This window comes from Opisthocomus hoazin, chromosome 28 (genome assembly GCF_030867145.1).
Source record: "Opisthocomus hoazin isolate bOpiHoa1 chromosome 28, bOpiHoa1.hap1, whole genome shotgun sequence".
NCBI lineage: Eukaryota > Metazoa > Chordata > Aves > Opisthocomiformes > Opisthocomidae > Opisthocomus > Opisthocomus hoazin.
In genome coordinates this window covers 7240480-7267720 of record NC_134441.1, presented here as the reverse complement: position 1 = coordinate 7267720, position 27241 = coordinate 7240480, and the positions used below count along the sequence as shown (strand labels likewise).

Below are 27241 nucleotides of genomic sequence, written 5' to 3'. Positions count from 1 at the left end.
GACTCCGGCTGCGTGGGCTGGAGCGCAGCGTCTCCGGGGGGGCTTCGGGTCAGGCTTTGCCCCTGGTGCATCACGCAGCGGAGATGCGGCTTTTGGGGCGTTCCGGAGGGTTTTGGGGATGCCCTTCGGGGTGGGCTGGCCATCGCCCAGCCACAACCCCGCGGCGACTGCGTGGGGACGGAGGGAACCCCCGTACCTCTCCTGCGGTGAGGGGGGACGCGGTGCGCGGAGCCGGACGGCGCAGCCGATCGCGGGCTGCGGGAGCTGGCCGCCTGCGCGGGAGGACGGGCGCTCGGGGGCTGATTTATTCCGGGGCTCGAGAACACATCAGATGTCCAACGCGTCCGGGGGAGCTGCCTTGGAGCCAGGGAAGGGGCTCCCAGGCTCCATAGGGCTCCCACCATGGACCACCGCACCCCACGGCCGCCCACCTCCTCCTCCCAGGAAGTTGCAAGGAGCTCGTGGGGCTGGAGACCACGTGGTGGTGGTCAGTGACAGGTGCCCAGTGACAGGACAAGGGGCAATGGGCACAAACTGGAGCAGAGGAAGCTCCAGCTGAACCCGAGGAAGAACTTCTTCCCTCTGAGGGTGACGGAGCCCTGGCCCAGGCTGCCCAGGGAGGTTGTGGAGTCTCCTTCTCTGGAGATATTCCAGCCCCGCCTGGACAAGGTCCTGTGCAGCCTGCTCTGGGTGACCCTGCTTCAGCAGGAGGGTTGGACTAGATGACCCACAGAGGTCCCTTCCAACCCCTACTATTCTGTGATTCTGTGATTCTGTGAGACCATCGACGGGAGACAGTGGTGCTCAGAAAACCACGTCTGCAGGAGAGCCGGGTCGCGAGGAGCCGACGCCAGCGTGGGAAAACCAGGCTGAGACGGGGAGGGACGCGGGGGAAAAACCTCCAGGAGAGCCGCGGGTCCCCGGAGCGCTCCGTGAGAAAGGGGAGATCTCCGGGTGGGAACCAGCGGCCAGATCCTGACCTCATGGATTTACATCACGCGGGGACTCAGCCCGCAAACATCCTTCCCAGCAGAGGGGTGGAAACAGAAAACATTTCAGAGCCCGGCTCGTTTTTCGCGGGGGGATCTGTTTGTTTTCTCGGGAGATCGGCTGGGCGCTGGAGATGGAATTGGGCGCTCGGTCCCCGGGCTGCGCCGTGTGGCGTGTGGGCCGGGGGCGGCGCGGGGACGCAGAGCGAGACCCGTGTGCGGGAGTTTATTTATTTGCTCCAAGGGGAAAGGTTTAGGGGACGGAGGTTTTGCAACGCCGGGCTGAACTAGCGAAACGCACCCCGAGATGATCCGCAGCTGGGGTGAAGGAGATCCCCCCGCGATCGGCCGTGCCTGGGGGGGACGAGCCGCCCCCCGAGGGTGGGGGATCCCTGGGAGCAAAGAGAAAGAGGGTTTGGGGGGGTGAGGGTGTCCCTGGGAGCAAAGGGGAAAGAGGGTTTGGGGGGGGTCAAGAGGTCCCTGGATGTAAAAGGGAGAGAGGGTTTGGGGGGGTCAAGAGGTCCCTGGAAGCAAAAGGGAAAGAGGGTTTGGGGGGGTTGGGGGGTCCCTGGGAGCAAAGAGAAAGAGGGTTTGGGGGGGTCGGGGGGTCCCTGGGAGCAAAGGGGAAAGAGGGTTTGGGGGGGGTCAAGAGGTCCCTGGATGTAAAAGGGAGAGAGGGTTTGGGGGGGTCAAGAGGTCCCTGGAAGCAAAAGGGAAAGAGGGTTTGGGGGGGTCGGGAGGTCCCTGGATGTAAAAGGGAAAGAGGGTTTGGGGGGGACAAGAGGTCCCTGGATGTAAAAGGGAGAGAGGGTTTGGGGGGGTCAAGAGGTCCCTGGAAGCAAAAGGGAGACAGGGTTTGGGGGGGTCGGGAGGTCCCTGGAAGTAAAAGGGAGAGAGGGTTTGGGGGGGTCGGGAGGTCCCTGGAAGTAAAAGGGAGAGAGGGTTTGGGGGGGTCGGGAGGTCCCTGGAAGTAAAAGGGAGAGAGGGTTTGGGGGGGTCGGGGGGCAGGGGAGGGAGCGAGGCCGGGAGCCTGTGTGCGCGTCCCCGGGGCAGTAACTCTACGCAGGAACACTGAACGCTTCAAAAATTAAAAAATAATATTAATGCGAGTTATGAGGATGCGGTGAGCGAGACGCCAGCGCTGTGTCTGTCCGGGAGCAGCAAGGGCGGGCTCCGCTGCGTGGGGTGACGAGCCCGGAGTTGGGGGGTCCCGCTCAGCCCCTCGCCCCCTCCCGTGGCACTTCCTAGGCTGGGGCTGCGAGGGGACGAGGGACGGGCACGGGGACGGGCAAGGGGGCAACGGAGGAGGGCCCCCGCACGGGCAAAGCCTCGCTGGGCTGGGGGCACCCACGATCCGACCTGGGGGGGACACAGCCCCCCCGACCCCCTGCCCCAGCTCCGCAGGGTGGGCAGCTGGGAGCTGGTGGAGGTCAGGGAGCGGGGTGGCATCTCCAGGAGCACGCCGGGGTGGCCGTCACCCCCCCGGCATGGCCCCCAGCCACCCCGGGGGGTCCCGGGCATGGCCCACCCCAGAGATGGGGAGCCCGTGGGGACCTCGCCGTGACGGGTGCTGCTGAAACAGAGGAGCTTTGATGGTGGGTGTCACTCACAAGTGACGGCTGCGTCCTCCCTGCCTCGCTGCCTGGGCACCCTCCGGCCACCGCGGGGGTCTCGCCCCGCTCCTGGGGTGCTCACCCACCCTCCGCAGGGGGCTCACCCAGCTCCTGGCACGCCTGCGACCCACGCCGGGGTCGGGGAGGGAAGGCAGGACCAGGGGTGCAGGGCTGGGGGTCCAGGACTGGGAGGTAAGGGGTGCTGGGCTGGGGGATGCTGGAGCGGGGCTGGGGGATGTGGGACGGGGAGGTGGGGTCCAAGATCAGAACTTGGGGGGTGCGGAAGGGGGTGTAGGGCTGGGCAACCGGGGCTGGGGGATGCGGGGTGCAGGAGTGGGGCTGTGGGGTGCAGGAGCAGAGGTTGCGGGGTGCAGGGTGGGGGGGCTGGGTTGTTTAGGAGGGGGTGCAGGACCACGGCTGGGGGATGCGGGATTGGGGGGGACAGGATCAGTGCTGGGGGATACGGTATGGGGCTGGGGGGGCAGGATCAGTGCTGGGGGATACAGGACGGGACTGGGGGCAGGATCAGTGCTGGGGGATACGGTATGGGACTGGGGGGGCAGGATCAGTGCTGGGGGATACAGGACGGGACTGGGGGCAGGATCAGTGCTGGGGGATAGGGGACGGGATTGGGGGAGCAGGATCGGTGCCGGGGGATGCAGGATGGGACTGGGGGGGACAAGATCGGTACTGGGGGATATGGGATGGGGTCAGGGGGGACAGGATCGGTGCCGAGTGATACAGGACGGGACCTGGGGGTGCGGGACGGGACCGGGGGGGGCACGACCGGGACCAGGGGCTGCAGGACCGGGTCCAGAGGCTGCGGGGAGCAGGAGCGGGGGCTGCGGGCCGTCTGTGTGTGTGTCCCCCCCCTCCCGGCGCTGGCCCCGCTCCCAGCCCTGCGCCCGGGGCTGCAGGGGCCGAGCTCCGCGCTTGAACCCGCCCCCGCCAGATCTCATTTCCCTAAAAAAAAAAAAAAAAAAAAAAAAAGAGAGAGAGCAAGAGGAGGGGAAAAAAAAAAAAAAAAAAGAGCGAGGGAAGGAAAGAGGGGAAGAGAGGAAAAAAAAAAAAAAAGCGAGCCGCCCGCCTCCCCTGCCCGCCCGCTGCCCGCGGAGCCATGGCCGGGCTGCGGACCGGCGGGCTGCTGCTCTGCCTGCTCCTGGCCCGGGCCATGCACTTCCCCGACTACTCCTACGTGCTGGAGGAAGAGGAGGAGGAGGACGAGGAGCCCCTGGACTACAAGGACCCCTGCAAAGCCGGTAGGAGCCGGGGGATGCGCGGCGGGGGGCGGCGGGGCCGGGCGGGCGGGCAGACAAAGGGGAGGGGGGGGGAGTGAGTGTGTGAGTGTGTGAGTGTGAGTATGAGTGTGTGAGTGTGCGAGTGTGAGTGTGTGAGTGTGAGTGTGACTGTGTGAGTGTGAGCGTGCCCTGCACGGCTCCGCACTTCGGGGCTTCGCCCGGGGAAAGTTGGCTGGGGCCGGAGGGTCCCCGCTGCCCGGGGAGGGGGGGATGCATCTGGTTGTGCTTAGGGTGGGGAGCAGCGGGGGTGGGGGGGGCTGGCCTGGCGCCCCGTTTTCTCTCCCCAGCCTTCACCGCACGGGCAGCTGTCAAAGGCGGTGGGCAGCCCCCCACTCCATCCCACTCCCCATCCCACCCAGACCCACGCTCTGTCCCCCTCGGCATTCTCCTTCCCTCCCAAACCGCAACCAGAGAAAGCTGGACCCCCCCAGGCCGGGCTCAGCCCCGGGGGGGGGGGTGTTTGCCACGGGTGGGGGTCCCTCTGCGCTGGGTCAGGGGGGTTGCTGACCCGCTCTCCAGTTTTTGGAAGGGGTGAGAACAGGCTGGGCGTCGCGGGGGGGACGGTCTCCGTCTCCCAGAGCGCGATAAAGGGAATGGAAGTATTTTGGGGGGTGGGAGAGGGGAAACTGAGGCACGAGAGGGACGCGCGGGGCCGAGCGCCGAGGCGAGGGCTGGGGTCTGTCGGGTCCTGGCCGGAGGATCCCGTTTCTCTTTAATGGCATTGTCTGCGCTGGAAGGCGTCTGTTGATAGAACTCTGTCTCCATGAGGGCTTTTTCTGGCCAAAAAATCCTTCCCTTCCTGCCCTCCCGGCCTGAAACAGCTCGGCTTGCAAAACTGCCCGCTCCCGCGTCGTCCAGCCGCGCGGGAGAGACCGGGCTTCGCCCGCCGCCGAGGACCCCTCCTCGCCCCGCTCCCACGCACCCCGAGACCCCCGTCGCCTCCCGGGGCCGGCGAGGCGGCTGCTTCCCCCCACCCCCCCTCCTCGCCTGCCTTTACGAGATCCTTACGTGACTAATGCAATTACGGCAGCTCTTCCCCGGGGGCCCGGGGGGGGGGGGGGATCAGGCCCTGCCACGCACTGCACGAGCCGGGGGGGTTCACCCCCGTTTGGGCTCTGCGGGACTTCCATGGCGAGGTCCAACAGCGGGGGCTGCTCAGCAGCCAGAACCCCCCCACCACGGCATCCCCGGTGCGGGGGCTTGGTTCGGTTTCGGGTTGGCGAATGTCCCCCCCCCCGGGATTCGGGAAGCGGCGGAAAAAGCCGAGCAGCGAGGCCTCGCCGCCACGGCGGCTCCCGGCGAGGCTACGTGGAGAGGAATTTGGGTTCCTCCACGCAAGTCACGCCAGAGGTACCCCGGGGCCGGCCGCCCACGCGGGACACGGCTCGGTGATGCCACCCCGGTGATGCCAACCCCGTGGCGGCAAGCGACGAGCCGCCCCGTGCCGCCGCGTCGCTTCCAGGGATGCCAAAACGGGACCGCTGGGAGATCCGGTGCTTGGACCAGCCCCCGGGCAGCCGGGGAGGGAGGAACTCGCCACGGCCCCGGTTTCCCTTCACCCGGTCAGCAGGATGTCCAGGTCTCGGTGCCCGGTGGAAGGGAGGGCGGCTGCCGGGTTGGATCCTGGTCGCCGTCTCCGACCGGGAAAGGCGGCCGGCGTCGCTCCCACCGCCCCCCCGCCGCGCTCCGAGGGGGCTCGCTGCGTCTGCAGAGCCTCCGCGAAGCGTTGACCGAACTTCTGCGGCCGAGGGTTTGCTCTTGGCCCATCCCGGGGGGACCCGGGGGGGTTGCTGAGCGATTCGGCCGGGGAGCCAGGACCCCTCGGGTGCCCCCCGGGAGGGAGGCAGCCCACTTGCTCCCCTCGTGCGGCTCTGTGGCCACTTTTGGGGGCTAAAGTGGGGTGGGGGGCTGACGTGCTTCTGCCACCCATCGTTGTGCTGCCACCCTGCTGTCCCCGCTCGTGGGGAGGGGGACGTGGGGGTCCGCAGCTCCACAGGGCTCACGCAGCCCCCCGCCCTGGGGTGGGGAGCTCGGAGGGACTCCGCTCTCCCACGCATGGGGGGCTCAGCATCCCCTGCCCGCGGGGGGACGGCAGAGCCGTGGGCAGGGGCGATGCAGCGCGTGCATGGATGGGGCTGGGGGCCCGAGCCCCCTCCCCGGGCGGACGAGCTTCCCAGCCGTGCCTGGAGCGCTCTGGCTCCGGCCGCCTGGGTTTCACCTAGATTACTCTTTCCAGGCGTAGCCAGCGGAGGCTACTGGTTGCAGTCACACTTGTCAAGCTGCCCAAAAAATATTTTCCAGCCGTTATATGTCACTTATTCATGCAGGGTAAAAATCCACCCGCGGAGCCGGGGCCGGCGGGAGGCCTGCGGTTCGGGGCTCGGGCCGGCGCGGAGACCTGGGAAACCTCCGGCCGATCCCGGGATCCGCTTTATCTTTGTGTAATCACCCGTTCGGCGCGGCGGCGGGCTCCGGCGGGGGGCTGGTGGGCGATGGCGAGGCCGGGGGGCTCGCTCGCCCGCTCGCCGTCGCTGCCCTCCGCTCCCGGCTCCTGGGAAACCCTCCGGCTGCTGATTCACGCCGGCGGGGTCGCGGCGAGGGGGGAGACGGCGTTTCCTGAAGCTTCATCCATCGCCGCGCCGGGGCCGGGAAACACATGGGATGGGGCGGCCTCGGGAAGCCACAGCGGGACGGAACAAAGCAGCCGGGAGGGATACGGTGGGAGGAGGGAGGGTGGCTCACGTGGAGTTTTCCCCAAATTTTTCATCTCCCCTGTGCCACGGGGGGTGTTTTCCGGGCGAGAAAGTGCCCTCCTGGTTGCCCATGGCTTTGCTGAGGGTTGCTGGAGGCAGGGAGAGAAAAGGGCATCGCGCTGCGGGCACGGAGCTGCAGAGAGCGGCCAAGGGGTCACTGCTGGGTGCTGGGGGGTCACTGCGGCCATGCTTTGCCTGGCAAACCCCCCTCCATACACATATCAAAGGCAACAAGAAATTCCCCCCCCCCTCTTTCGAGCTACGGGAGGGTTTAAGCATCCCGGCCAGGGAGCGGCGAACAAACTTCGGAAGGAGTTAATCAGCGCCTGGGGAGGGCTGGTGGGGCAAGGGTTGAGCAAGAAAAGTGGGAGGGGGGGGGTATGTCTGCAGGCAGAGCCCCCGGGCAGAGGCACAGGGGGCTGGGAGCCCTCGGGAGCCGGTGCCCCTTGGCAGAGCTGGTGCTGAGCAGCAGGGACAGGCTCAGCGCCGGTGCCGGGGGGTCATCCCGCGCCGTGAGAGCCCGGGTTACCCCCGCGTGTGCCGAGGTGTCGGGGCGCGTTCCCATCCCCGATGGGCTCCGGTCCCCCCACTCCCTGGGCTCCCCTCCTCACGACAACACCCCCCCCCCGGTCCCCTTGGCAGAGGGTCTGCAAACATTTTCCTTCCCAGCAGCTCTCCCGCTCACAAGCGGCCGATGCCGCTGGCCCGGGCTGTGTTTTCCTCCCCGCACACGGCTCCGCAGCGCTCCCCCCGCTCCTCCCCGGGGGGCTCGGACATCCCTCGGCTTTGGCATCCTCCACGCCGAGCCCCGGAGGAGGCTTTCTCCTCCGTTTGCTGTCACAGAAGAGGAGCAGAAGGAAAATCCTCCCCTGGAGTGATCAAACCGTCCCTCCCGCTCCCGACCTGCCCCCGGACCTTCGTTAGCTGGAAGCTGTTGCTGTCACGGGCCGTGTTAATTAGAGGCCAGCTTCCACGGTGCTTATTTCACGCTACGCTGCAGCATGGCCCGGCACGGAGCGGGCAAGGGGCTCGGAGCCCCCACCCAGCGCTGGGAATCGGCCGTGGGTGCCCGGGGAAGCGGCGGGGAGATGGATGGTGGCAGGGCGGGATGCGCCTCGCACCGCAGAGGGATGCGCTGGGGAGGTGGGAGCTGGGGTGAGGGGTCATCCCTCCCCCTGGACGCTGGACTCCAGCATCTCTGCCTTCCCCGGCTGCCTGGGTGCTGCACCCCGGGGAGACGAGGGCAGGAGGGTGCCCGGGGCTGGTAGAGCCCCGGCTCTCGCCAAGGCACCGGCTGCGACAAGGATGCTCCAGCGAGGAAAGAGCAGGGAGGGGGTCCCCGCAGGGACAGTGACCGGTGGCAGAGCGGCCGTGTGCCAGGACTGGCTCCTTGGGGGGTTCCCCTCGCTGCTGACCGGCTCCGTCCCCCCGTGCCTCAGTTTCCCCGCAGGTTGCAGAGGGGCCGGGAGCTGGCCTGGCTCCCAGCCTGGCCGCCAAGCCTTGAATTCCTGCTTTGTGCCTGCTGCGCTCGTCGGAAGGTGCTCTGGGAAAGCAAATATTCCTCGCCCCGGCGTTTACGGGCTGGCTGCTCCCTCTCTCCAGCTGCCGGCGAGGGGCACCGGGAGAGGGGCTGCACCACTGCCGGGGAGAGGAGGGGGCCGACGGCCCCTGGGATGCTCCGCATCCCTCCGCCTTTGCACCCCCGCCTCCGCCCCGGGGCCCTCCGCGCAGGGCAGACCCCCGAGTCCGGGGGGGACCCCCGAGCCCCGGCCGAGCGGGGTGCCCGCTCCTCTCGCCGTGGCTCCGGCGCGTGTTGCCGTGCGCGGGAGCTGGCGGCGGGCGCAGCTGGGCTGGCGTGCGGGGGCGAGGGGCGGCGCGAGGAGCATTCCTCACATATTTAACGGCTCTGCCGAGCCTGTGCGATGCTGCCCCGGTGACTCCGTGGCTTTGTGACCCGGCGGCTCGGCTGAGGCCGGGATGCACCGATTAAACCGCTCTCCTCCATCCCACCCCGGCGATGCCGCCGGCTCCGGCCGGGGCAGAGCGGCTCGCCGGGAGCGATGCTCGCGGCTCGGCGTCGCGCGAGGGCTCGCGGCGGCTCGGCCGGAGTTGCTGAGCCGGCGAGGGAAGGCTGAGCTGAGCCGTTGCTCGTGGGCAGGGGATGCTGCGGGTGCTGCCGGAGCCACAGGAGCCCATCCTGCCGGTGGGATCCACGCGGGGACAAGGGTCCTTCCCGTCCGGCGCAGTGCACAGAGGCTCGTTCGCCCCAGACTGACCTGGAACACGATCCCGTCCCGTTTATCTGCCGCCCTTCCCCTGCCAAGGCTTCCCCGCCGCTCTGTTTGCTTTTCCCTGCTCACCAAGAACATCACGTTCGCGCCCCGCGGGTGGTGATTTTTTTTTTTTCTCCTGTGACACGGTTTCCGACCTTGGTGGGGTCCGAGGTCGGGCTCATCCCCAAATCCCGGTGATGCCGGAGAGGTCAGGCCCATGGGTGCCCCTCTCCGCTGCTCGCCTCGCCCCGGGGGTAAGGAGGATGCTGAGCGGCTCCTGCATCCCCGCGTGCCGCGGCGGGGGGCACGGAGGGGTCCGTGGGGATGCCTGTAGCACCGGGACGGGGTGCCGCAGGGGTTGGCCCGAGTCCGAACGAAAAACCTTGTTTGTCTAAAGCTTCAGCCCCCGGGGGTTACGTCACCGTTCCGAGAACCCGAAAGAAAACAGAGCGCAGAAAGTCAAACAACAGCGGAGGGCTGAGTTATCTCCTGGCTTCGGGGCGAGGAAGAGCGCGGTGGGAGCCTCGCCGGCAGGACCCTGGCAGCTGGCTGTTTGCTGGGTGGCAGGAGGGGTGTGCACGGCCGGAGCCCGGACATTGCCCCTCTCCCCTTCCCGGCTCCTGTCCCCGCTCCTCTCTGGCCGGTGGGGACAAGGATGGGGCCATCATGGCCGGTGCCTGCGCTTGGAGCCGGTGACCCGCTGGCACCGCGTCCTCCCCGCTGGCACCGCGTCCTCCCCGCTGGCACCGCCGCCGCTCGGACCTTGCCCCGCTGCCTCGGCAGCCAGCGCCGGGCTGAGCAGAGGGCAGCCCCTGCGGCACAGCCCGCGGACCCCCGGGCTGGGGACGGCTCGGGGGCTCTGGGGGTGGTGGGCGAGCCGTACCCCGCTGCCTGGGCTCTCCAGGGTGCGTGTTGCAGGGTTTGGGATTTGAGGGGTGCAACGCCTCGGTGGGTGCTGCCCGCTCCCTGGTGGGCACGAAGCCGGGTGGGCATCTCCCTGCCGCAGCCCGGCTCCCCTGAGCGCTTCCCCCAGCTCCGGGCTGTGCTCTGCCGAGCCTTGGCAGCTCCTCGCCGTGGGCTGGGGCCAATCCTGCCCCTGGCACAGCGTCCTCACCCCGTCAACCCCCCACTCGTGGGGGGTCCCCTTCGCTGGCGGGGTTCCCCTCTACCTTGGAGGGAGGATGCTCGCCCAGCGAGCTAACCGGGGAGGGAGACGCGGTGGCAGCGGCTCCCATAAAGCCCCCCGAGGAGCTCAACAGCTTCTGGGGGACTTCAGCGAGCGGAGACCCCCCCCAAACCACCCCGCCCGTCACCGGAGCCACGGCGGGGAGCGAGCGGGAGGAGGACGTGGCCGAAGCCCAAACCAACGTGGAAGTTTCTCAGTCCAACGCTCTGGGCTCGTCCCCAACGCGTCCTCGCAGGGACGGCTGCCGGGACAGCCCCACGTCCCCCCCCCTGGGAGCACCAAGCCGCCTTCCCCGCCGGGGCTGGGGAGTTCTGGGGGGAGCCGAGCTGCCTCGTGGTGCCGGGGGAAGCAGCCCCGCGTCCCCGCGCTTGCCCGCCCGGCTCTCTCACGTATCCCAAATCCCCCACATATGGTTTCCATATCGCTTGGCTCTCGCCGAGCTTTGCTTTCCCTCGTCTTCCCGTGCGGCTCTTGGCACGGGACGCTCGTCCCTCTCCCCGGCCCTGGTCCTCCCCCGCGCTGCCCGTTCGGACACGTCTCTCCCGGTCCCGGGGAGGGTGCGGGGAAGCCGGGGCCGGCTCCTGCCTCTGCTCTGCCCTCAAATTGCAGCCTGGCCGTGCCAGCGGCGGGTCGGTGCCAGGGGAGGTGCCGGCCCCGGCTTGTTTGCTCTTCCCTTGGCTTTTGGTCTGCTCTCCGCCCCGGGGCTCGCTCCGCTGGTCGGTGCTGGGGACAGACCCAAAATGTGGGTCTTTCACCCCAAAGCGCCCCACGCCACCACCGGAGCAGGGTTTGGGCTCGGTGCCACGCCAAGAGACGGCGGCCGGTCGAGCTGGGGTGCCCGGGCTGGTCCTCTCACCCCGTGCCGGTTGTTTTGGACTTGTCAGGGTTATCCTAATCCCGCCTTGCTTTCGTAATTAGTGGCTCTTTTGGGAGCCACTTGCTAATTGCCTGGAGCGTGAGCTTGGCACCGCTCCCCATCGGCCCCCAAACCCCTCCAGCCACCCCTCTCCCCACCGCTGCCGCGTCCCTGCCCTTCCCCAGGGGCTGGCGAGGGCAGGGGGTGCCCGGGACCCCCCTGTTCACCCCAGGTGCCCACAAACCCGGCGAGAAACCCATCTCCACCCCACGCCGGCCACGTCCCGAGCCCCTGCGCCGGCGCTGGCGCGGCGGCACGGCGTGACCTCAGCCAGCCCTCGCGCTCGGGCCGCGGCGTTTCCGCAAAAGCCGGGTCCCCGGGGCTCAGCGCCGGCCAAGAGCCGAAGCCGGGAGCAGCGTCCTGCGGCGTTGACTCATGGTGAGGCCGTGGCTTGCAGGGCAGGAGGAAGAGGAGGAGGAAGGGCTGCGCAGGGTTGTGTCCTCCAGCCCCTGAGCCGGTGCTGGAGTGGCCGCCCCGGCAGACGGCCGGACAGACGGACGCCCCTCGGCCGGCTCCGTTCCCGCGGGCGCTGGGCGCAGCGGGAGCTTCCCGGGCCATATGGCCCCGCTTCGCCATCGCGGATGGCTCGGAGGTGGTTGGAGCATCCCGGGGCTGTCGGAGCCCGCAGCGGGCGGGGAAGGGGTCCTGAGCCCAACGTCGGGTTTCGTAAAGTGAAAAGAAAGCGGTTTTGCAACGCAAATAATAACAGAAAGCTTAAAAAGTGACGGAGCGGGCTTTATGGGAACCAGATGTCGGCGCAGGGCTGGCTCCAGCTGCCGGGCTGGGGAGTGGGGGAGCCCGGCCCGCACCACGCTCGCTTTCCCTCCCGGCCCCCCGTTGCAGGAAAGAGGGAGGAGGAGGAGGAGGAAGGGCTTGCCTTCCTCTTCAGGGGCTTGCCAGGTGTAGAGGGGTCCTCCCGGCCCTTCATTGCAGGAAAGAGGGAGGAGGAGGAGGAGGAAGGGCTTGCCTTCCTCTTCAGGGGCTTGCCAGGTGCAGAGGGGTCCTCCCGGCCCCTCATTGCAGGAAAGAGGGAGGAGGAGGAGGAGGAAGGGCTTGCCTTCCTCTTCAGGGGCTTGCCAGGTGCAGAGGGGTCCTCCCGGCCCCTCATTGCAGGAAAGAGGGAGGAGGAGGAGGAGGAAGAGCTTGCCTTCCTCTTCAGGGGCTTGCCAGGTGCAGAGGGGTCCTCCCGGCCCTTCATTGCAGGAAAGAGGGAGGAGGAGGAAGGGCTTGCCTTCCTCTTCAGGGGCTTGCCAGGTGCAGAGGGGTCCTCCCGGCCCCTCATTGCAGGAAAGAGGGAGGAGGAGGAGGAGGAGGAAGGGCTTGCCTTCCTCTTCAGGGGCTTGCCAGGTGCAGAGGGGTCCTCCCGGCCCGTCATTGCAGGAAAGAGGGAGGAGGAGGAAGGGCTTGCCTTCCTCTTCAGGGTCTTGCCGGGTGCAGAGGGGCTGAGGGGAGGCTGGGCAAGGGGGGATCCCAGCCCCGATGGGCTGTGGGGTCCCACGGCAGAGGCGTGGGGGGGCTCACACCTCCTCCCCCCCACCCCCCCCAGCTGCCTTCCTGGGAGACATCGCCCTGGACGAGGAGGACCTGCGGCTCTTCCAGGTGGACCGGGTGGTGGACCTGGCACGCCGCACCGTCACGCGCCTGCCCACCAACTCCTCAGGTACCACCACCACCCCAGCCCTTCCCGGTCATCTCCATCCTGGGGGGGCTGCCCACGCTGACCCCCCCACCCCGTCACCCCGCAGGCAGCAATGCCACCAGCCCGCGGCCGGGCCACCAACCGCGCAGCCGGGGCCGGCAGCGGGCACGCAGCCGCCGCGCAGCCACGTCCCGGCCGGAGAGAGTGTGGCCAGACGGCGTCATCCCCTACGTCATCAGCGGCAACTTCAGCGGTGAGTGCAGGCGAGCCGGGGGGCGGGGGGGGCAGTGACCCATCCCCGGCGTGCCTCAGTTTCCCCGCGCCGGGCTGACGGCCCCCGCCACCCCCCCATCCCGCAGGCAGCCAGCGAGCCATCTTCCGGCAGGCGATGCGGCACTGGGAGAAGCACACCTGTGTCACCTTCCTGGAGCGCAACGACGAGGACAGCTACATCGTCTTCACCTACCGACCCTGTGGGTATGTGGAGGGGGGGTCCGGGACCCCCACCAGGCACGCGCCGGGACCGTCGCACCCCTTGGTTCTTGCACGGCAAAGTGGGAGCGGTGGGTGGGATGCTCGGGTGACGCGCCTTGGCACCGAGACCCCCGGTGCCAACCGGCTGGCCCGGACACGCTCGGTTTTTGTGGGGGGCTGGGGAGGAAGGGGACTCATCCCCGGGGTCCGGTCCCTGCTCTGGAGGTCTCGGGGGCTGCGGTCGGCGGCGCGGCACCAGCCCGGGCTTGCAGCGGGGCCGACGCCAAGGGAAACGGGGGCTTGGAAGAGCTCGGCGTCTTCACGCGTCCGGGCACGGCGCCGGCCGAGCAGACGGTGCCGAGGAGGGGGCTTTCCCCTGGAACTGGAACCGGTGCGAGCCCCCAGCCTGGGTCTGGCGGGCGGGGGGGGGGGGGGGCTGGACCAGCCGAGCTGCCGGGTGCGGGCCAGAGCCCCTCCACGGTGCGGGATGGGCACCCATGGGTGCGGGATGCCGTGCCAGCCCAGCGGCAGGACCCAGGCTCTCCCGGTTCCCAGGGAGGGCAGAGGTTGGAGCTCCCGGCGCGGGCGGGATGTGGAAGCTTCGAGGCAGCGGGGGTGCTTCCCAGTCTCTCCATGCCGAGCGGGACTGGGGGGGGCTGGTGCTCCTGGCCTGAGTGATGGCTTTACCTGGGGATGCCCGCACCCCAGAAAAGCCGGGGCTCAGCTGGTGCCACCCCCCCAGGTGCTGCTCCTACGTGGGCCGCCGAGGAGGGGGACCCCAGGCCATCTCCATCGGCAAAAACTGCGACAAGTTCGGCATCGTGGTGCACGAGCTGGGCCACGTCATCGGGTTCTGGCACGAGCACACGCGCCCCGACCGGGATGACCACGTCTCCATCATCCGGGAGAACATCCAGCCAGGTAGGCACCAGCCTGCCTCCTCCTTCTCCTCCTCCTCTTCCTCCCTGCCGTGGGGTGCTGCCGAAGCCGGGTTCCCCCCCCCCCCCGACGGCGTCCCCGTCCCGGCTGCCTCCGCAGGGCAGGAGTACAACTTCTTGAAGATGGAGCCGGAGGAGGTGGAGTCGCTGGGCGAGACGTACGATTTCGACAGCATCATGCACTACGCCAGGAACACCTTCTCCAGGTACGCGGCTGCGGTGGCTCTGGGGCGTCCCCGTCCTCCCGCAGCGCCGGGGACAGTGGCACGGGGTCCCCAGCCCTGGGGGACAGTGACATGGGGTCCCCAGCCCCAGGGGATGGTGCCATGGGGTCCCCAGCCCCAGGGGGACAGTGACATTGGGTCCCCAGCCCCAGGGGACGGTGGCACGGGGTCCCCAGCCCCAGGGGACAGTGACATGGGTTCTCCAACCCCAGGGGATGGTGCCATGGGGTCCCCAGCCCCAGGAGATGGTGCCATGGGGTCCTCAGCCCTGAGGGACGGTGGCATGGGGTCCCTAGCCCCAGGGGATGATGGTGTGGGGTCCCCAGCACCAGGGCATGATGGCGTGGAGTCCCCAGCCCCAGGGGATGGTGGCATGGGGTCCCCAGCCCCAGGGGATGTTGCCATGGGGTCCCCAGCCCTGGGGGACAGTGACATGGGGTCCCCAGCCCCAGGGCATGGTGGCATGGGGTCCCCAGCCCCAGGGGATTGTGCCATGGGGTCCCCAGCACCAGGGGACAGTGACATGGGGTCCCCAGCCCCAGGGGATGATGGCGTGGGGTCCCCAGCCCCAGGGGATTGTGCCCTGGGGTCCCCAGCACTGAGGGACAGTGATATGGGGTCCCTAGCCCCAGGGGATGATGGCGTGGGGTCCCCAGCTCTGGACGATAGTGGCACGAGGTCCCCAGCCCCAGGGGACAGTGACATGGGTTCTCCAGCCCCAGGGGATGGTGCCATGGGGTCCCCAGCTCCGGAGGACGGTGGCACGAGGTCCCCAGCTCAGGGGGATGGTGGCCTGGGGTCCCCAGCCCCAGGGCATGGTGGCCTGGGGTCCCCAGCCCCAGGGCATGGTGGCATGAGGTCCCCAGCCCCAGGGGATGGTGGCATGAGGTCCCCAGCCCTAGGGCACGGTGGCCTGGGGTCCCCAGCCCCAGGGGATGGTGGCATGAGGTCCTCAGCCCCAGGGCATGGTGGCATGGGGTCCCCAGCCCCAGGGCATGGTGGCATGAGGTCCCCAGCACCAGGGCATGGTGGCATGGGGTTCCCAGCCCCAGGGGATTGTGCCCTGGGGTCCCCAGCACTGAGGGACAGTGATATGGGGTCCCTAGCCCCAGGGGATGATGGTGTGGGGTCCCCAGCTCTGGAGGATAGTGGCACGAGGTCCCCAGCCCCGGGGGACAGTGACATGGGTTCTCCAGCCCCAGGGGATGGTGCCATGGGGTCCCCAGCTCCGGAGGACGGTGGCACGAGGTCCCCAGCTCAGGGGCACGGTGGCCTGGGGTCCCCAGCCCCAGGGCACGGTGGCCTGGGGTCCCCAGCCCCAGGGGACGGTGGCATGAGATCCTCAGCCCCAGGGCATGGTGCCATGGGATCCTCAGCCCCAGGGCATGGTGGCATGAGGTCCTCAGCACGGTGGCATGGTGCCATGGGGTCCCCAGCCCAGCTCTGCGCAGGGTTAAGGCTCCCATCTCCAGCAGAGCCGTGCCGCACTGTGCCGGGCAGGATGACGCCCCACGACGTCCCTTGCCGTGGCAGGGCCGGTGCTGTCCCCGCGGTCGGGGACACGTCCCCGCTGACTCACCGGCCCGCAGGCTCTAATTAGCCGGGCTGTTTTTAGCATCCTTCCCCCGGCAACGGGAGCAGCCGCAGCGCCGGTGCTTTGCAGCCGCTGCTCAGGCTCCCCCGGCTCTCGCCCAGGGGCATCTTCCTCGACACCATCCTGCCCAAGTACGACGTCAACGGGGTCCGGCCCGCCATCGGCCAGCGGACGCGGCTGAGCAAGGGGGACATCGCCCAGGCCCGCAAGCTCTACCGCTGCCCCGGTGAGTGCCACCGGGACGGCTCTGCCGGACGCCCGCGCCGGGCGGTGTGGCACAGCCGGGGGGGCTGGGCAGCCTGGGCTGAGCCGCCTGGGGCTGCGAGTACGGGAAACGGCTCTGCTCTTACCCCAAGGCTTGGCAAAGGGAGCATCGCCCTGGCTGGAGCCCCCCTTTCCAGTGGAAAAACGCCCTATGGGGGGCTTCTTGTCAGGGACCCTCTTTCCAGTGGAAAAACACTCTTTGGCGGGCTCCTTGCTGTCAGGGACCCTTTTTCCAGTGGAAAAACGCTCTTTGGGGGACCGCCTTGTTGTCAGGGACCCTCTTTCAGTGGAAAAACGCCTTATGGGGGGCTTCTTGTTGTCAGGGTCCCCTTTTCCAATGGAAAAACGCTCTTTGGGGGGTTCCTTGTTGTCAGAGACCCTCTTTCCAGTGGAAAAACGCTCTTTGGGGGGCTCCTTGTTGTCAGGGACCCTTTTTCCAGTGGAAAAATGCCCTATGGGGGGCTCCTTGTTGTCAGGGACCCTTTTTCCAGTGGAAAAACGCTCTTTGGGGGACCGCCTTGTTGTCAGGGACCCTCTTTCAGTGGAAAAACACCTTATGGGGGGCTTCTTGTTGTCAGGGACCCTTTTTCCAGTGGAAAAACGCTCTTTGGGGGGTTCCTTGTTGTCAGGGACCCTTTTTCCAGTGGAAAAATGCCCTATGGGGGGCTCCTTGTTGTCAGGGACCCTTTTTCCAGTGGAAAAACGCTCTTTGGGGGACCGCCTTGTTGTCAGGGACCCTCTTTCAGTGGAAAAATGCTCTTTGGGGGGCTCCTTGTTCTCAGGGACCCTTTTTCCAGTGGAAAAACACCCTATGGGGGGCTTCTTGTTGTCAGGGACCCTTTTTCCAGTGGAAAAATGCTCTTTGGGGGGACTCCTTGTTGTCAGGGACCCTTTTTCCAGTGGAAAAACGCCCTATGGGGGGCTTCTTGTTGTCAGGGACCCTTTTTCCAGTGGAAAAATGCTCTTTGGGGGGCTCCTTGTTGTCAGGGACCCTTTTTCCAGTGGGAAAATGCTCTCTGGGGGGGCTCCTTGTTGTCAGGGACCCTCTTTCCAGTGGGAAAATGCTCTTTGGGGGGCTCCTTGTGGTCAGACCCCCTGCAAGGAGCACGCAAGTTGCCTTTCTCCATCCACGGCACTTTCCTGGGGTGTCTGTGAGCGGAAGCTGAATGCGAGACCTCGGTGAGCCGCGGGGCTCTGCCCGTGTGAGCAAGGGCATCCTCAGCGACCCCCTCCTCCGAGAAAAGAGCATCCCCCCCCCCGAGCACCCTCTGAGAGCAGAGCATCCCCTTCGAGCATCCCCTGAGTATCCCCCGAGAACATCCCCTGCGAGCATCCTCTGAGCATCCCCCGAGAGCATCCCCTGCGAGCATCCCCTGAGTATCCCCCGAGAGCATCCCCTGAGCATCCTCTGAGCATCCCCCGAGAGCATCCCCTGAGCATCCCCTGCGAGCATCCTCCGACCGCAGAGCATCCTCAGAGACCACCCTCCACCAGCACCCTCCGAGCCCCCCCCCCAACAGCGAGAGGGTTTCGGACGAGGCGCAGCCGGGCATTACGCAGGGCTGTCACCGGCGGGATGGGCACTCACAGTCCCCACCGAAGACCGTGGTCTTCCCCGGGGGGGGTCCGGCGCGGGGCCAGGGATGCTCGGGCACCCGGCGCATGTGGTGGCACCTGAAATGGCGCTGGGGACCGCGGCCCTGGAGCAGCGGCACTGCTCGGGGTGCTGCGGGGGCTGGCACGAGTCCCCCGGCTGCAGGCACGTGCGCCAGGACTGTACTGGCAACATCTGCAAGGAGTTTGGCTCCTGATTAATTCCAGCTACTAATTAGCAGCCTGGAAGAGGGACGGCTTTGTGAGGGGCCCCGGCAGCCGGCCGTGCCGCGTTCGGGGGCTGCGAGTGCGAGCAGGAAAAGTGATTAGTTTGGAGAGGTGAGGGGAAAAAAGCCCCCCCCCCCGAATAAAGCCCCTCTGCAGCTTGGCTTTCCCTCCCCTTTGTTTCCACTGTAAAGCAAGGAGGGAAAAAAGGCAGCGAGCCCAGGTTTCGAGCCGCCTTTTTAACGTTTCACCTTTCATCTTCCAGCCCCCCCCCCAAAACCCCGAGAGGGAGGTGGGGGGCGGCCGGCTTGGCCCCGCGACAGCGCCGTGTGCCGCGGCATCATGCGGCTTCCAGATGGCCAACGCTGGGTCGGCTCCAGCCGCGGCCGCGTCAACCTGCCCGGAGCCCGGGCGGCGAGCCGGGACCCCGCGGCGTGGCAGGGCATGGTGGGGGGGCCGCGGCACTGCTCCTGCCCCCCGGGGGGGCACGGCGCTTGCGAGGGGGGTGCCGGGGAGCCCGGAGCATCGCCAGCTGCTGCGCTGCGGTTCGGGGCGAGGAGGTGATGGGGGGGGGGGGGGTTTCGCAGGGGTGTCGTCGGGGATGGGAGTTTGGGTGGGGAAAGGGTGCGGGGGGCTGGGGGGCAGCGGCTGGTCTGCACCCAGCGCCTCCCACCCCGAGGTGAGGGGCTTCCCGGGGGGGGCCTGACCCCCGCTTTTCCCCCTTGGCAGCCTGCGGGGAGACGCTCCAGGACAGCCAAGGCAACTTCTCCTCCCCGGAGTTCCCCAACGGATACTCTGCCCACATGCACTGCGTCTGGAGGATCTTCGTCACCCCCGGAGAGAAGGTACCGGCCGCCGGCGCCGCGCCGAAGGCCCCCCCGCCTCCCCCCAGCCCTCCTCCCCCACCTTCCACCCCTGGATTTTTGGGGGTGTCCCAATCCCCAGCGTGCACGGTGCCTGGCTGCGGGTCCGGGATGCTGCCGGGCATCACCGGGAAGCGGGTCCGGGATGCAGCCGGCATGGCCGAGCACCACGCTCCGGCAGATGGACATGGGGGGGCTCACCCCACGCTCTCCCACCACCCCCCACAACTTTAGATCATCCTGAACTTCACCACCCTGGACCTCTACCGAAGCCGGCTGTGCTGGTACGACTACGTGGAGGTGAGAGACGGGTTCTGGAGAAAGGCCACGCTGCGAGGTAACCACCCGCTGCCCACCCGCTGCCCGCCCGCTGCCCACCCGCTGCCCTCGCCGCCCGCCCCACCGCGCTGGGGGTGCTCCGGGCGCGGGCGGCGGGGCGAGGGGCTCCCCTCTGCCCGTATCCCTGCCTGAAAGCCCTGGGAGGCGGGGGAGCTGGCCCCGGAGGGGTTCTTGTGGTGAAAACTGGGCTCCCAGTTTGCTGGCTCACACCAGTGAAACCGGTCCGGCTGACCCTGAACTGGGCTCCCAGTTTGCTGGCCCACACCAGTGAAACCAGTCCGGCTGAGCCTGAACTGGGCTCCCAGTTTGCTGGCCCACACCAGTGAAACCGGTCCGGCTGAGCCTGAACTGGCCTCCCAGTTTGCTGGCCCACACCAGTGAAACCGGTCCGGCTGAGCCTGAACTGGACTCCCAGTTTGCTGGCCCACACCAGTGAAACCGGTCTGGCTGACCCCGAACTGGGCTCCCAGTTTGCTGGTCCACACCAGTGAAACTGGTCCAGCTGAGCCTGAACTGGACTCCCAGTTTGCTGGCCCACACCAGTGAAACCGGTCTGGCTGACCCTGAACTGGGCTCCCAGTTTGCTGGCCCACACCAGTGAAACCGGTCCGGCTGACCCTGAACTGGGCTCCCAGTTTGCTGGCCCACACCAGTGAAACCGGTCCGGCTGACCCTGAACTGGGCTCCCAGTTTGCTGGCCCACACCAGTGAAACCGGTCCGGCTGAGCCTGAACTGGGCTCCCAGTTTGCTGGCCCACACCAGTGAAACCAGTCCGGCTGACCCGGCTGGCCAGCACATCTCTCCCCAGGGATGTGCCAGTATCTCAGTCCCATCCCCATGAACTGGATGTTCCCCAGTTCCCAGTTGACCCTGCTCTCTGAAACCAGTTTCACAGCCGGGAAAGCCGGAGGGGAGCAGGGGGAGAGGCAGCGCTTTCCCTTCAGGACGCTGGCAGGGGGCACGGGGAGGGGGATCGGGACGAGGTGGTGAGGAAGAGGAGGGTGGCCGGCCGGCGGCAGCCCAGCACGCCTTCCTCCCCAGGCAGGTTCTGCGGGAACAAGCTGCCCGAGCCCATCATCTCCACTGACAGCCGCCTCTGGGTCGAGTTTCGGAGCAGCAGCAACTGGGTGGGCAAAGGCTTCTTCGCCGTCTACGAAGGTAGGGGCGGGCAGGGAGGGGGCTGGGGCCGGCGGTGGGGCGAGGGGGGGGCTCAGGCACCTTCTCCTCCCTCCAGCCATCTGTGGGGGGGACGTGAAGAAGGACAACGGGCACATCCAGTCCCCCAACTACCCCGACGACTACCGGCCCAGCAAGGTGTGCGTCTGGAAAATCACCGTCTCCGAGGGCTTCCACGTGGGCTTGACCTTCCAGTCCTTCGAGGTGGGCGAGCATCCCCCCCTGCCGTGCTGATCCCCCCCCCATTCCCGGGGGTGGGAAGGGGAAATCTCCCCCCAGCAGCGTGTCCCCGACCCGGTGCACCCCACGGGACAGGCTTGGGTCTGCAGCCTGGCTCTCCACATCCCTCCGTGCCTCAGTTTCCCCAGCAGACCGGCTCCCTTGGCGGGTGGGTGCACGGGTCTGGCAGTGTGGGCGTAGGGAAAGGAGCCGGCAGGGTTTGGGGATGCTGGAGCCGAGGTGGGGTCCCGTCCCCCCCCCAGATCGAGCGGCACGATAGCTGCGCCTACGACTACCTGGAGATCCGGGACGGCAGCAGCGAGTCGAGCAGCCTCATCGGCCGCTACTGCGGCTACGAAAAGCCGGACGACATCAAAAGCACCTCCAACAAGCTCTGGATGAAATTCATCTCCGACGGCTCCATCAACAAGGCGGGCTTCGCCGTCAACTTCTTCAAAGGTGGGAGGGGGGGGTCTTGGGGGATAGGGGGGGGGCCTGGCAGCCCTGCCTGCCCGCTCAGCCCCGCCGCCCGTGCCCAGAGGTGGACGAGTGCTCGCGTCCCAACAACGGCGGCTGCGAGCAGCGCTGCGTCAACACCCTGGGCAGCTACAAATGCGCCTGTGACCCCGGCTATGAGCTGGCCTCTGACAAACGCCGCTGTGAGGGTGAGACCCCCCCCAGCCCGCCGCCCCCCAACCCCCCAGCCACCCCGTCCCGCAGCCGCGGGGACGTGACGGGCGCTGGGTGCCTCCCCCCCCCCCTGCAGCCGCCTGCGGAGGGTTCCTCACCAAGCTCAACGGCTCCATCACCAGCCCGGGGTGGCCCAAGGAGTACCCCCCCAACAAGAACTGCATCTGGCAGCTGGTGGCCCCCACCCAGTACCGCATCTCCCTGCAGTTCGACTTCTTCGAGACCGAGGGCAACGACGTGAGTCAGCCGGGGAGAAGACCCTCTCCGTCGTGGTGTCCCCCCCCCCCTCCAAAGATGCCGCTGGTGGCTTGGCGGGTGGCGCAGCGGGGCCACCCAGCCCCGTGTGTGTGTGTGTGTGTGTGTGCGTGCGTCCCCGTCCCCCGCCTCGCACCCCGCAGGTCTGCAAATACGACTTCGTGGAGGTGCGCAGCGGGCTGACCGCCGACTCCAAGCTGCACGGCAAGTTCTGCGGCGCCGAGAAGCCGGACGTCATCACCTCCCAGTACAACAACATGAGGATCGAGTTCAAGTCCGACAACACCGTCTCCAAAAAGGGCTTCAAAGCCCATTTCTTCTCAGGTAGAGCTGCCCGGCCCCGGCACGGGCACCCCCTGCCCTCCCGAGTCCCCCCGCACCCCCAAACCGCTGCTAACGCCTGCCTTCGCCCACGCTGGGGGTGCAGCCCCCTGGTCCCAGCCCGGTGGCAGGGTGGTCCTTGGGTCTCTGCCCCACGGGGTCTGAACCCCCCCCAGCCTCCAGCAGCCTGCCTGAGGCTTCAAGCTTCCCCCCCTCTTTTCGGGGGGGGCGATTGGGTCTGAGTTGAGATGCTGGGGTGCTCCTGGGAGGTCCCCAAACGGCCGGGGGGAAAGGCGCTGGGGACAGGGCTGTGGCCACCCCCGGAGGGGTCAACGCCAGCCATGGGGAGCAGCTCTCCCCCCCCCCATCCCCACCACGGGCCGGGGTCTGCACCCCTCGGGGCGGCTGCATCCCGGGGAGGGCGGCGATGCCCCCCTGCCCTGCTCCGTCCCGCTACGCTGCACGGCCGCGGGCTTCCCCCGCTTCCCGGGCTGGGGGCTCCGCATCCCCGCCGACGCTTGCTGGGGGGGGGATATCGGCATCCGGACACCCCCGTAGCTCGGCTCTGCGGAGCGTTCCCCCCTCCCGAAAACCGTTACCTGCTTATCCCTGGCTGTCCTGTGGTCCTCTCTCCTCTCCCGGGCCACCCCGCCAGGAGACGGTGTCACCTTCGGCTGGGTCTTGGAGGGCTAGGGATGGGGACACGGAACGAAACGCGCGACCAAGCGTCACCCCGGGGCTGGGGGCTGCCACGGGACCCTCGGCATAGAGAGGGACCCCCTCAGCGCGGCACCCCGGGCATCAGCACGGCCGCGAGCGACCGGCAGCGGCTCCGGGGCAGGCTGGGCTGGACCGGACCACCGATGCCTCGCACCTCCCGCTGCGTTTTGGCCCCGTCGAGGCCGTTTTTGAGGGGCTTGGTGGCCGCTCGGCGGCGGGACCCAGCGTCCCCAGGAGCCCTGGGGTTCCCCGAGGCAGCCGGCAGAGACCCGCACGCCGGGGGTGCAGTATCTTTGCTTTATTTTTTTAATTAAAACCAAGGCGAGTAAGTAAAACCAGCCGTCGGGGAGCCGGTGCCCTCCAGCAAAGCGAGACCTCGGGGAAGCCCAGCGGGACCACGGGGCAGCCGGGTGAGTGTCCCCTCGCTGCGCTTCGGGCTCCGTCCCTCTCCCCTTCACCCTCCTCCTCCTCCTCCTCCCCCCGGGACGCGCAGCGGTCCCATGGGGGGGCTGCTCCCATCCCAGCCCACCGAACCCTCTCCTCCGGCGTCTCCCCGCTCAGGTCTCGGGCTTTCCCGGCAGCAGGACCACGCTGGAGGACTCGGCCGCACCGGGGTCCCTCCTCCGGTCCCCCCACCCTGGGGTCCAGCCCTGGGCAAAGCATCTCCCGTGCGGCTCCTTTTTAGCCGCGGAGGGGGTCTCTGCGCCCCTTCCCCGCTGCTCTGGACGCAGCCAGCCGCCGAGCCTTGCCCCCTCGGTTCCCCCCCGGTTTTCCCCCTGTGAAGACGTGGCCCCTTCCTCTTCCTCCTCCTCCTCACGGGGCGATGGAGGCAGCGGCCGGCTCCGTCGGCTCGCGCGTAAGGATGCGTTCGCCCGGGAACCCGCCGCGGTGTCGGCACCCAGGTACGTTCCCCCCCCCGCTCTCTGCCGAGCCCCGGTGCACGGAGGGGGGGTCCCGTGGCGGGGGTGATGGGTGCAGGCGGGGGCTGCGGGGCGGTGAGCAGCCCGGAGCCGTCGGACGCGCGGCGGGAGAACGGTGAGCGGACGGCGATGCCGGGTGGCGGCGAGCGAGCTGGTTAGAATAAAAGATTGCGAAAGACACCGACCCGGTGGGCTTCTTTCCTCTGCCAACTCTCTCCGCTCTTGTCTCGCCCGCCCAGGCTCCCTCCGTGCCGGCGGCGGGGCGATGCCGTGCGCAGTCCCCCGGTGCTGGAGCCCCTCGGAGCCCGGCCGGCCCACCCGAAGCCCCTTCCCATCCCCAAACGAGCCTTTCCGCCTTGCTCCCTCCCTCAGACCTAGGAGACAGGTTATAGCCTCCGGTGGAGAGGCCGTGGGGCTTGGGGCTGCCCCAAGGGGTTGGGGGGGGCTGGGGCAGGACCCCCCCTCGCTGCTGCCGACGGCTCCGGGAGGGATGCTCCCCTCCAGCATCGCTGTGAGCTCGGAGAGGGACGCTTGGGGGGCTGGTGCCTGCTTGCTGCTGGCTTCCCCCCCCCCCGCCGCCACTGCCCGCTCCCCAAACCATCGCCGAGGAGCACGGAGGGGGGATGCGCCCCGAAGCGGGGGGCTCTGGGGGGGTTGGCGAGCCGCGGGACGCCGGCGGTAGGGACCTCGAGCAGGTGGTGGGTGCTGGGAGGTAAGTCCGGCCAGCCCGGGGAGGGGCGAACCCCAACCCCTCCGCCGCCACTTCCACGCCTCCCCAGCCCAGACCCCCCTCCAGGAGCCCACCCGAAGCCCACCCTCACCCCTCCCAGAGCCAGCCGCGCTGCCTCCTCTTCCTCCTCTTCCTCGCCGCCGAGCCCCGGCTGCACGAGGGGCTCTCGGGGGTCCCCACCGCTGCCTGCTTCCCCGGCTGCCGCTCTGCATGCCCCCGCCGCCCCCCCTCCCCGCTCCCCCATCGCTCCCCCCCTTTTTCTCCCTCTCTCTTTGCAGAGAAGAAGCAGCAGCCGCAGCCCCCGAAATCTCGCCCGCCCGGCGCGAAGTTTCGCCTGCAGAAGCGGCTGCGGGGCCCGTCCTGAGCCGTGCCGTCCTCTCCGCCTTTCTCAGGAACGCCGCGGTCGCGGGCACCGCGCGGGAGCACGCCGCCGGCCCCGGCAGCCCCTTGCTTGACAGAACTGGTTGTTGGCCTTATTTTGAATTTTTTTTTCTTTTTTTTTTTTTAATTTTTTTTTTTTATTATTATTTTTACGCACTCCCCCCCCGCCCCGTCCCCGTTGTTTTTGTCATTGACCAGCTGACCTTGGTGTTTTCCCCCCCCCACCCCGATTTTTACCGTGTCTGTGACATTTCCCTATCGATGAGTAAAGAGGGACTCCCGCGTCCTGGTCTTTCTTGTGCATCTGTGGTTGTCACTGTGTGTTTTTCTGCCTTCCCCGTCCGTCCCGTACGCAGGTAACGGTGGTGCCCGCGGGTGAGCCCAGGGAGAGGAGGACACCCCCCCCCCCCCCCCAAGCCCCGTCCACCCGCGGGGGCTGCCCCGGCTCGGGCGAGGGACGGCGGATCCGCTTGCTGCTGGCCGTAGGCGCTTGCTTGGCTGGTTGTGGGGCTGGGGACCGGCAGGCGCCGTGCCGGGACGCCGGTGTCGGGGTGTCCCACCCCGCTCAGCCGCGCTCCCCCTGCTCTCTCGGCAGACAAGGACGAGTGCTCCAAGAACAACGGGGGCTGCCAGCACGAGTGCCTCAACTCCTTCGGCAGCTACGAGTGCCAGTGCCGCAGCGGCTTCGTGCTGCACGACAACAAGCACGACTGCAAGGAAGGTGGGTCCATGACCCCCAACCCCGGCAGGACCCCTCCCCATCCTCCCACCCGTGACCCCTCCATGTTGTCCCCGCAGCCGGCTGCGACCATAAGGTGACCTCCGTCTCGGGGACCATCACCAGCCCCAACTGGCCGGATAAATACCCCAGCAAGAAGGAGTGCACCTGGGCCATCACCACCACGCCGGGGCACCGCGTCAAGCTGGTAGGGACTGGGGGGGCCGGGGAGGGTGGGCGGCACGGGGGCACCGAGCCCCGCTGAGCGCCGGCGGCTCGGCCGTCGCCTCCGCAGACCTTCTCGGAGCTGGACGTGGAGGCACAGCAGGAATGCGCCTACGACCACCTGGAGATCTACGACGGCAAGGACGCCAAAGCCCCGGCGCTCGGCCGCTTCTGCGGAGCCAAGGAGCCCGAGCCCCTCGTCTCCTCCGGCAACAAGATGTTCCTCAAGTTCGTCTCCGATAACTCCGTCCAGAAGAAGGGCTTCGAGGCCACCCACGCCACAGGTACCGCCGTGGGGCTGGGGAAACCTCCCGGTGATGGGGTGGGGGGAGACCGTGGAGCCTCCTAACCCCGTCCCCGCTTGTCGGCTTCTCCCCTAAGTCTGCGGGGGCCAGGTCCACGCCGAGGTGAAGACCAAGGACTTGTATTCGCACGCGCAGTTCGGGGATAACAACTACCCGGGGGGCTCGGACTGCGAGTGGGTGATCATGGCCGAGGAGGGCTACGGCGTGGAGCTCATCTTCCAGACCTTCGAGATCGAGGAGGAAGCCGACTGCGGCTACGACTACATGGAGCTCTTCGACGGCTACGACGGGACGGCCCCGCGGCTCGGCCGCTTCTGCGGCTCCGGGGTGAGCTGGGGACGGGGGGGGAGTGATGGGGTGCGTTGGTGGGGGGCGGGAGGTGCGAGGCGATGGGTGAAGCTGCGAAATCCCCACGGGAGGTTGGCGTTGCGCAAGGGGACGCGGCGATTTTACGCCCTCCCCGTTGCAAACCCCCCCACCCTCTCCATCCTTCACGCGTCCCGGGGGTCCCCGCCATCCTGAGCACCCCCTCGCTCGCCCCGCAGCCCCCCGAGGTGGTCTACTCGGCCGGAGACTCGGTGATGATCCGCTTCCACTCGGACGACACCATCAACAAGAAGGGTTTCCACCTTCGCTACACCAGCACCAAGTTCCAGGACACGCTGCACACGAGGAAATGAGGGCTGGGGGTCCCGGCCCCGCCGCGGGCAGGGGAGGAGGAGGAGGAGGAGGAGGAGGAGGGCAGGGAGGAAGGCGAGGGGGGAGCGCAGCCCCGCACAGACTGCGCGGAGGAGCACACGGCCAACCTCAGCACTCAGACACGCTCGCATGGGGCCCCGGGGCTCGGGCGCCCACGGGCACAAGGGCAGAGGGGGGGGTCCCCTCCGCCGGCAGCCGTCCCCCCAGCGCTGGGGGGGCTCAGCGGGACCCGCTCCCCTTCCTCGAGCCGGCCGCAGCCCTCTGAATGTACAAACCAGTACCCGGGAAGAGCCCGACCCACAGAAGGTGCTGTCTCTGTCTTGTACCGATGAAATAAATACCCTTGTACTTGGTGGGGGGGGCTCTCTGCGACCACCCCAGCCTCCCCCGAGGAAATCAGCATCCGAAACGGGGGCGGGATGCCGGGCAGGGGGAGAGCACCCCAGCACCCCGCCGCAGCCCCCCACCCTCGGGGCTCCCCGAGGAGCAGAGCCATCGGCTCGGGGGTGCCGGGTGCTGGGCGCGGGGCTTTGTCGCTGCCGGGAGCCCCCCGCTGCCCCCCGGGACGCCCCTTTGGGGAGCTCTGCTCGCCCCACGCCTGGGTTCCGCGGTGCCACGGGTGCCGTGGGTGCCGCCGATGCCTCGTGCCGCAGCCACGCCGGCGGCAGATGGCTGGTGGGCTGCAGCGTCGGCCCCCGCG

General features: G+C 68.2%; 1 protein-coding gene across 3 annotated transcripts; it reads left to right on the top strand.

The window, feature by feature from the left end:
- The first annotated feature begins 3633 nt into the window (after positions 1-3633).
- On the top strand, positions 3634-26894 carry BMP1 (bone morphogenetic protein 1). Of its 3 annotated transcripts, none has more exons than XM_075444559.1 (20): positions 3634-3861; positions 12575-12688; positions 12774-12920; positions 13027-13144; positions 13884-14062; positions 14180-14285; positions 15999-16123; positions 18709-18824; positions 19077-19179; positions 20224-20340; positions 20417-20562; positions 20841-21036; positions 21117-21242; positions 21344-21504; positions 21666-21846; positions 25190-25315; positions 25393-25520; positions 25608-25821; positions 25919-26169; positions 26388-26894. In XM_075444559.1, the coding sequence occupies exons 1-20, from the start codon at positions 3720-3722 to the stop codon at positions 26520-26522; spliced, it is 2931 nt and encodes a 976-aa protein (XP_075300674.1). In that variant the 5' UTR covers positions 3634-3719; the 3' UTR covers positions 26523-26894. The 3 variants fall into 3 exon arrangements, with proteins under 3 accessions (XP_075300674.1, XP_075300673.1, XP_075300675.1); XM_075444558.1 differs by lacking the exon at positions 3634-3861 and adding an exon at positions 5291-5479 and having other exon boundaries at positions 13053-13144; XM_075444560.1 differs by lacking the exon at positions 3634-3861 and adding an exon at positions 5350-5479.
- Positions 26895-27241: the final 347 nt, after the last annotated feature.

Bases quoted from the DNA above. Each gene is read 5' to 3' on its own strand.
- BMP1 (XM_075444558.1), top strand. From the start codon at position 5,306: ATGCCAACCCCGTGGCGGCAAGCGACGAGCCGCCCCGTGCCGCCGCGT. The intron at 12,921-13,052 runs GTGAGTGCAGGC...ATCTTCCGGCAG, and splicing joins CATCAGCGGCAACTTCAGCG to GCGATGCGGCACTGGGAGAA. The intron at 26,170-26,387 runs GTGAGCTGGGGA...CTCGCCCCGCAG, and splicing joins GCCGCTTCTGCGGCTCCGGG to CCCCCCGAGGTGGTCTACTC.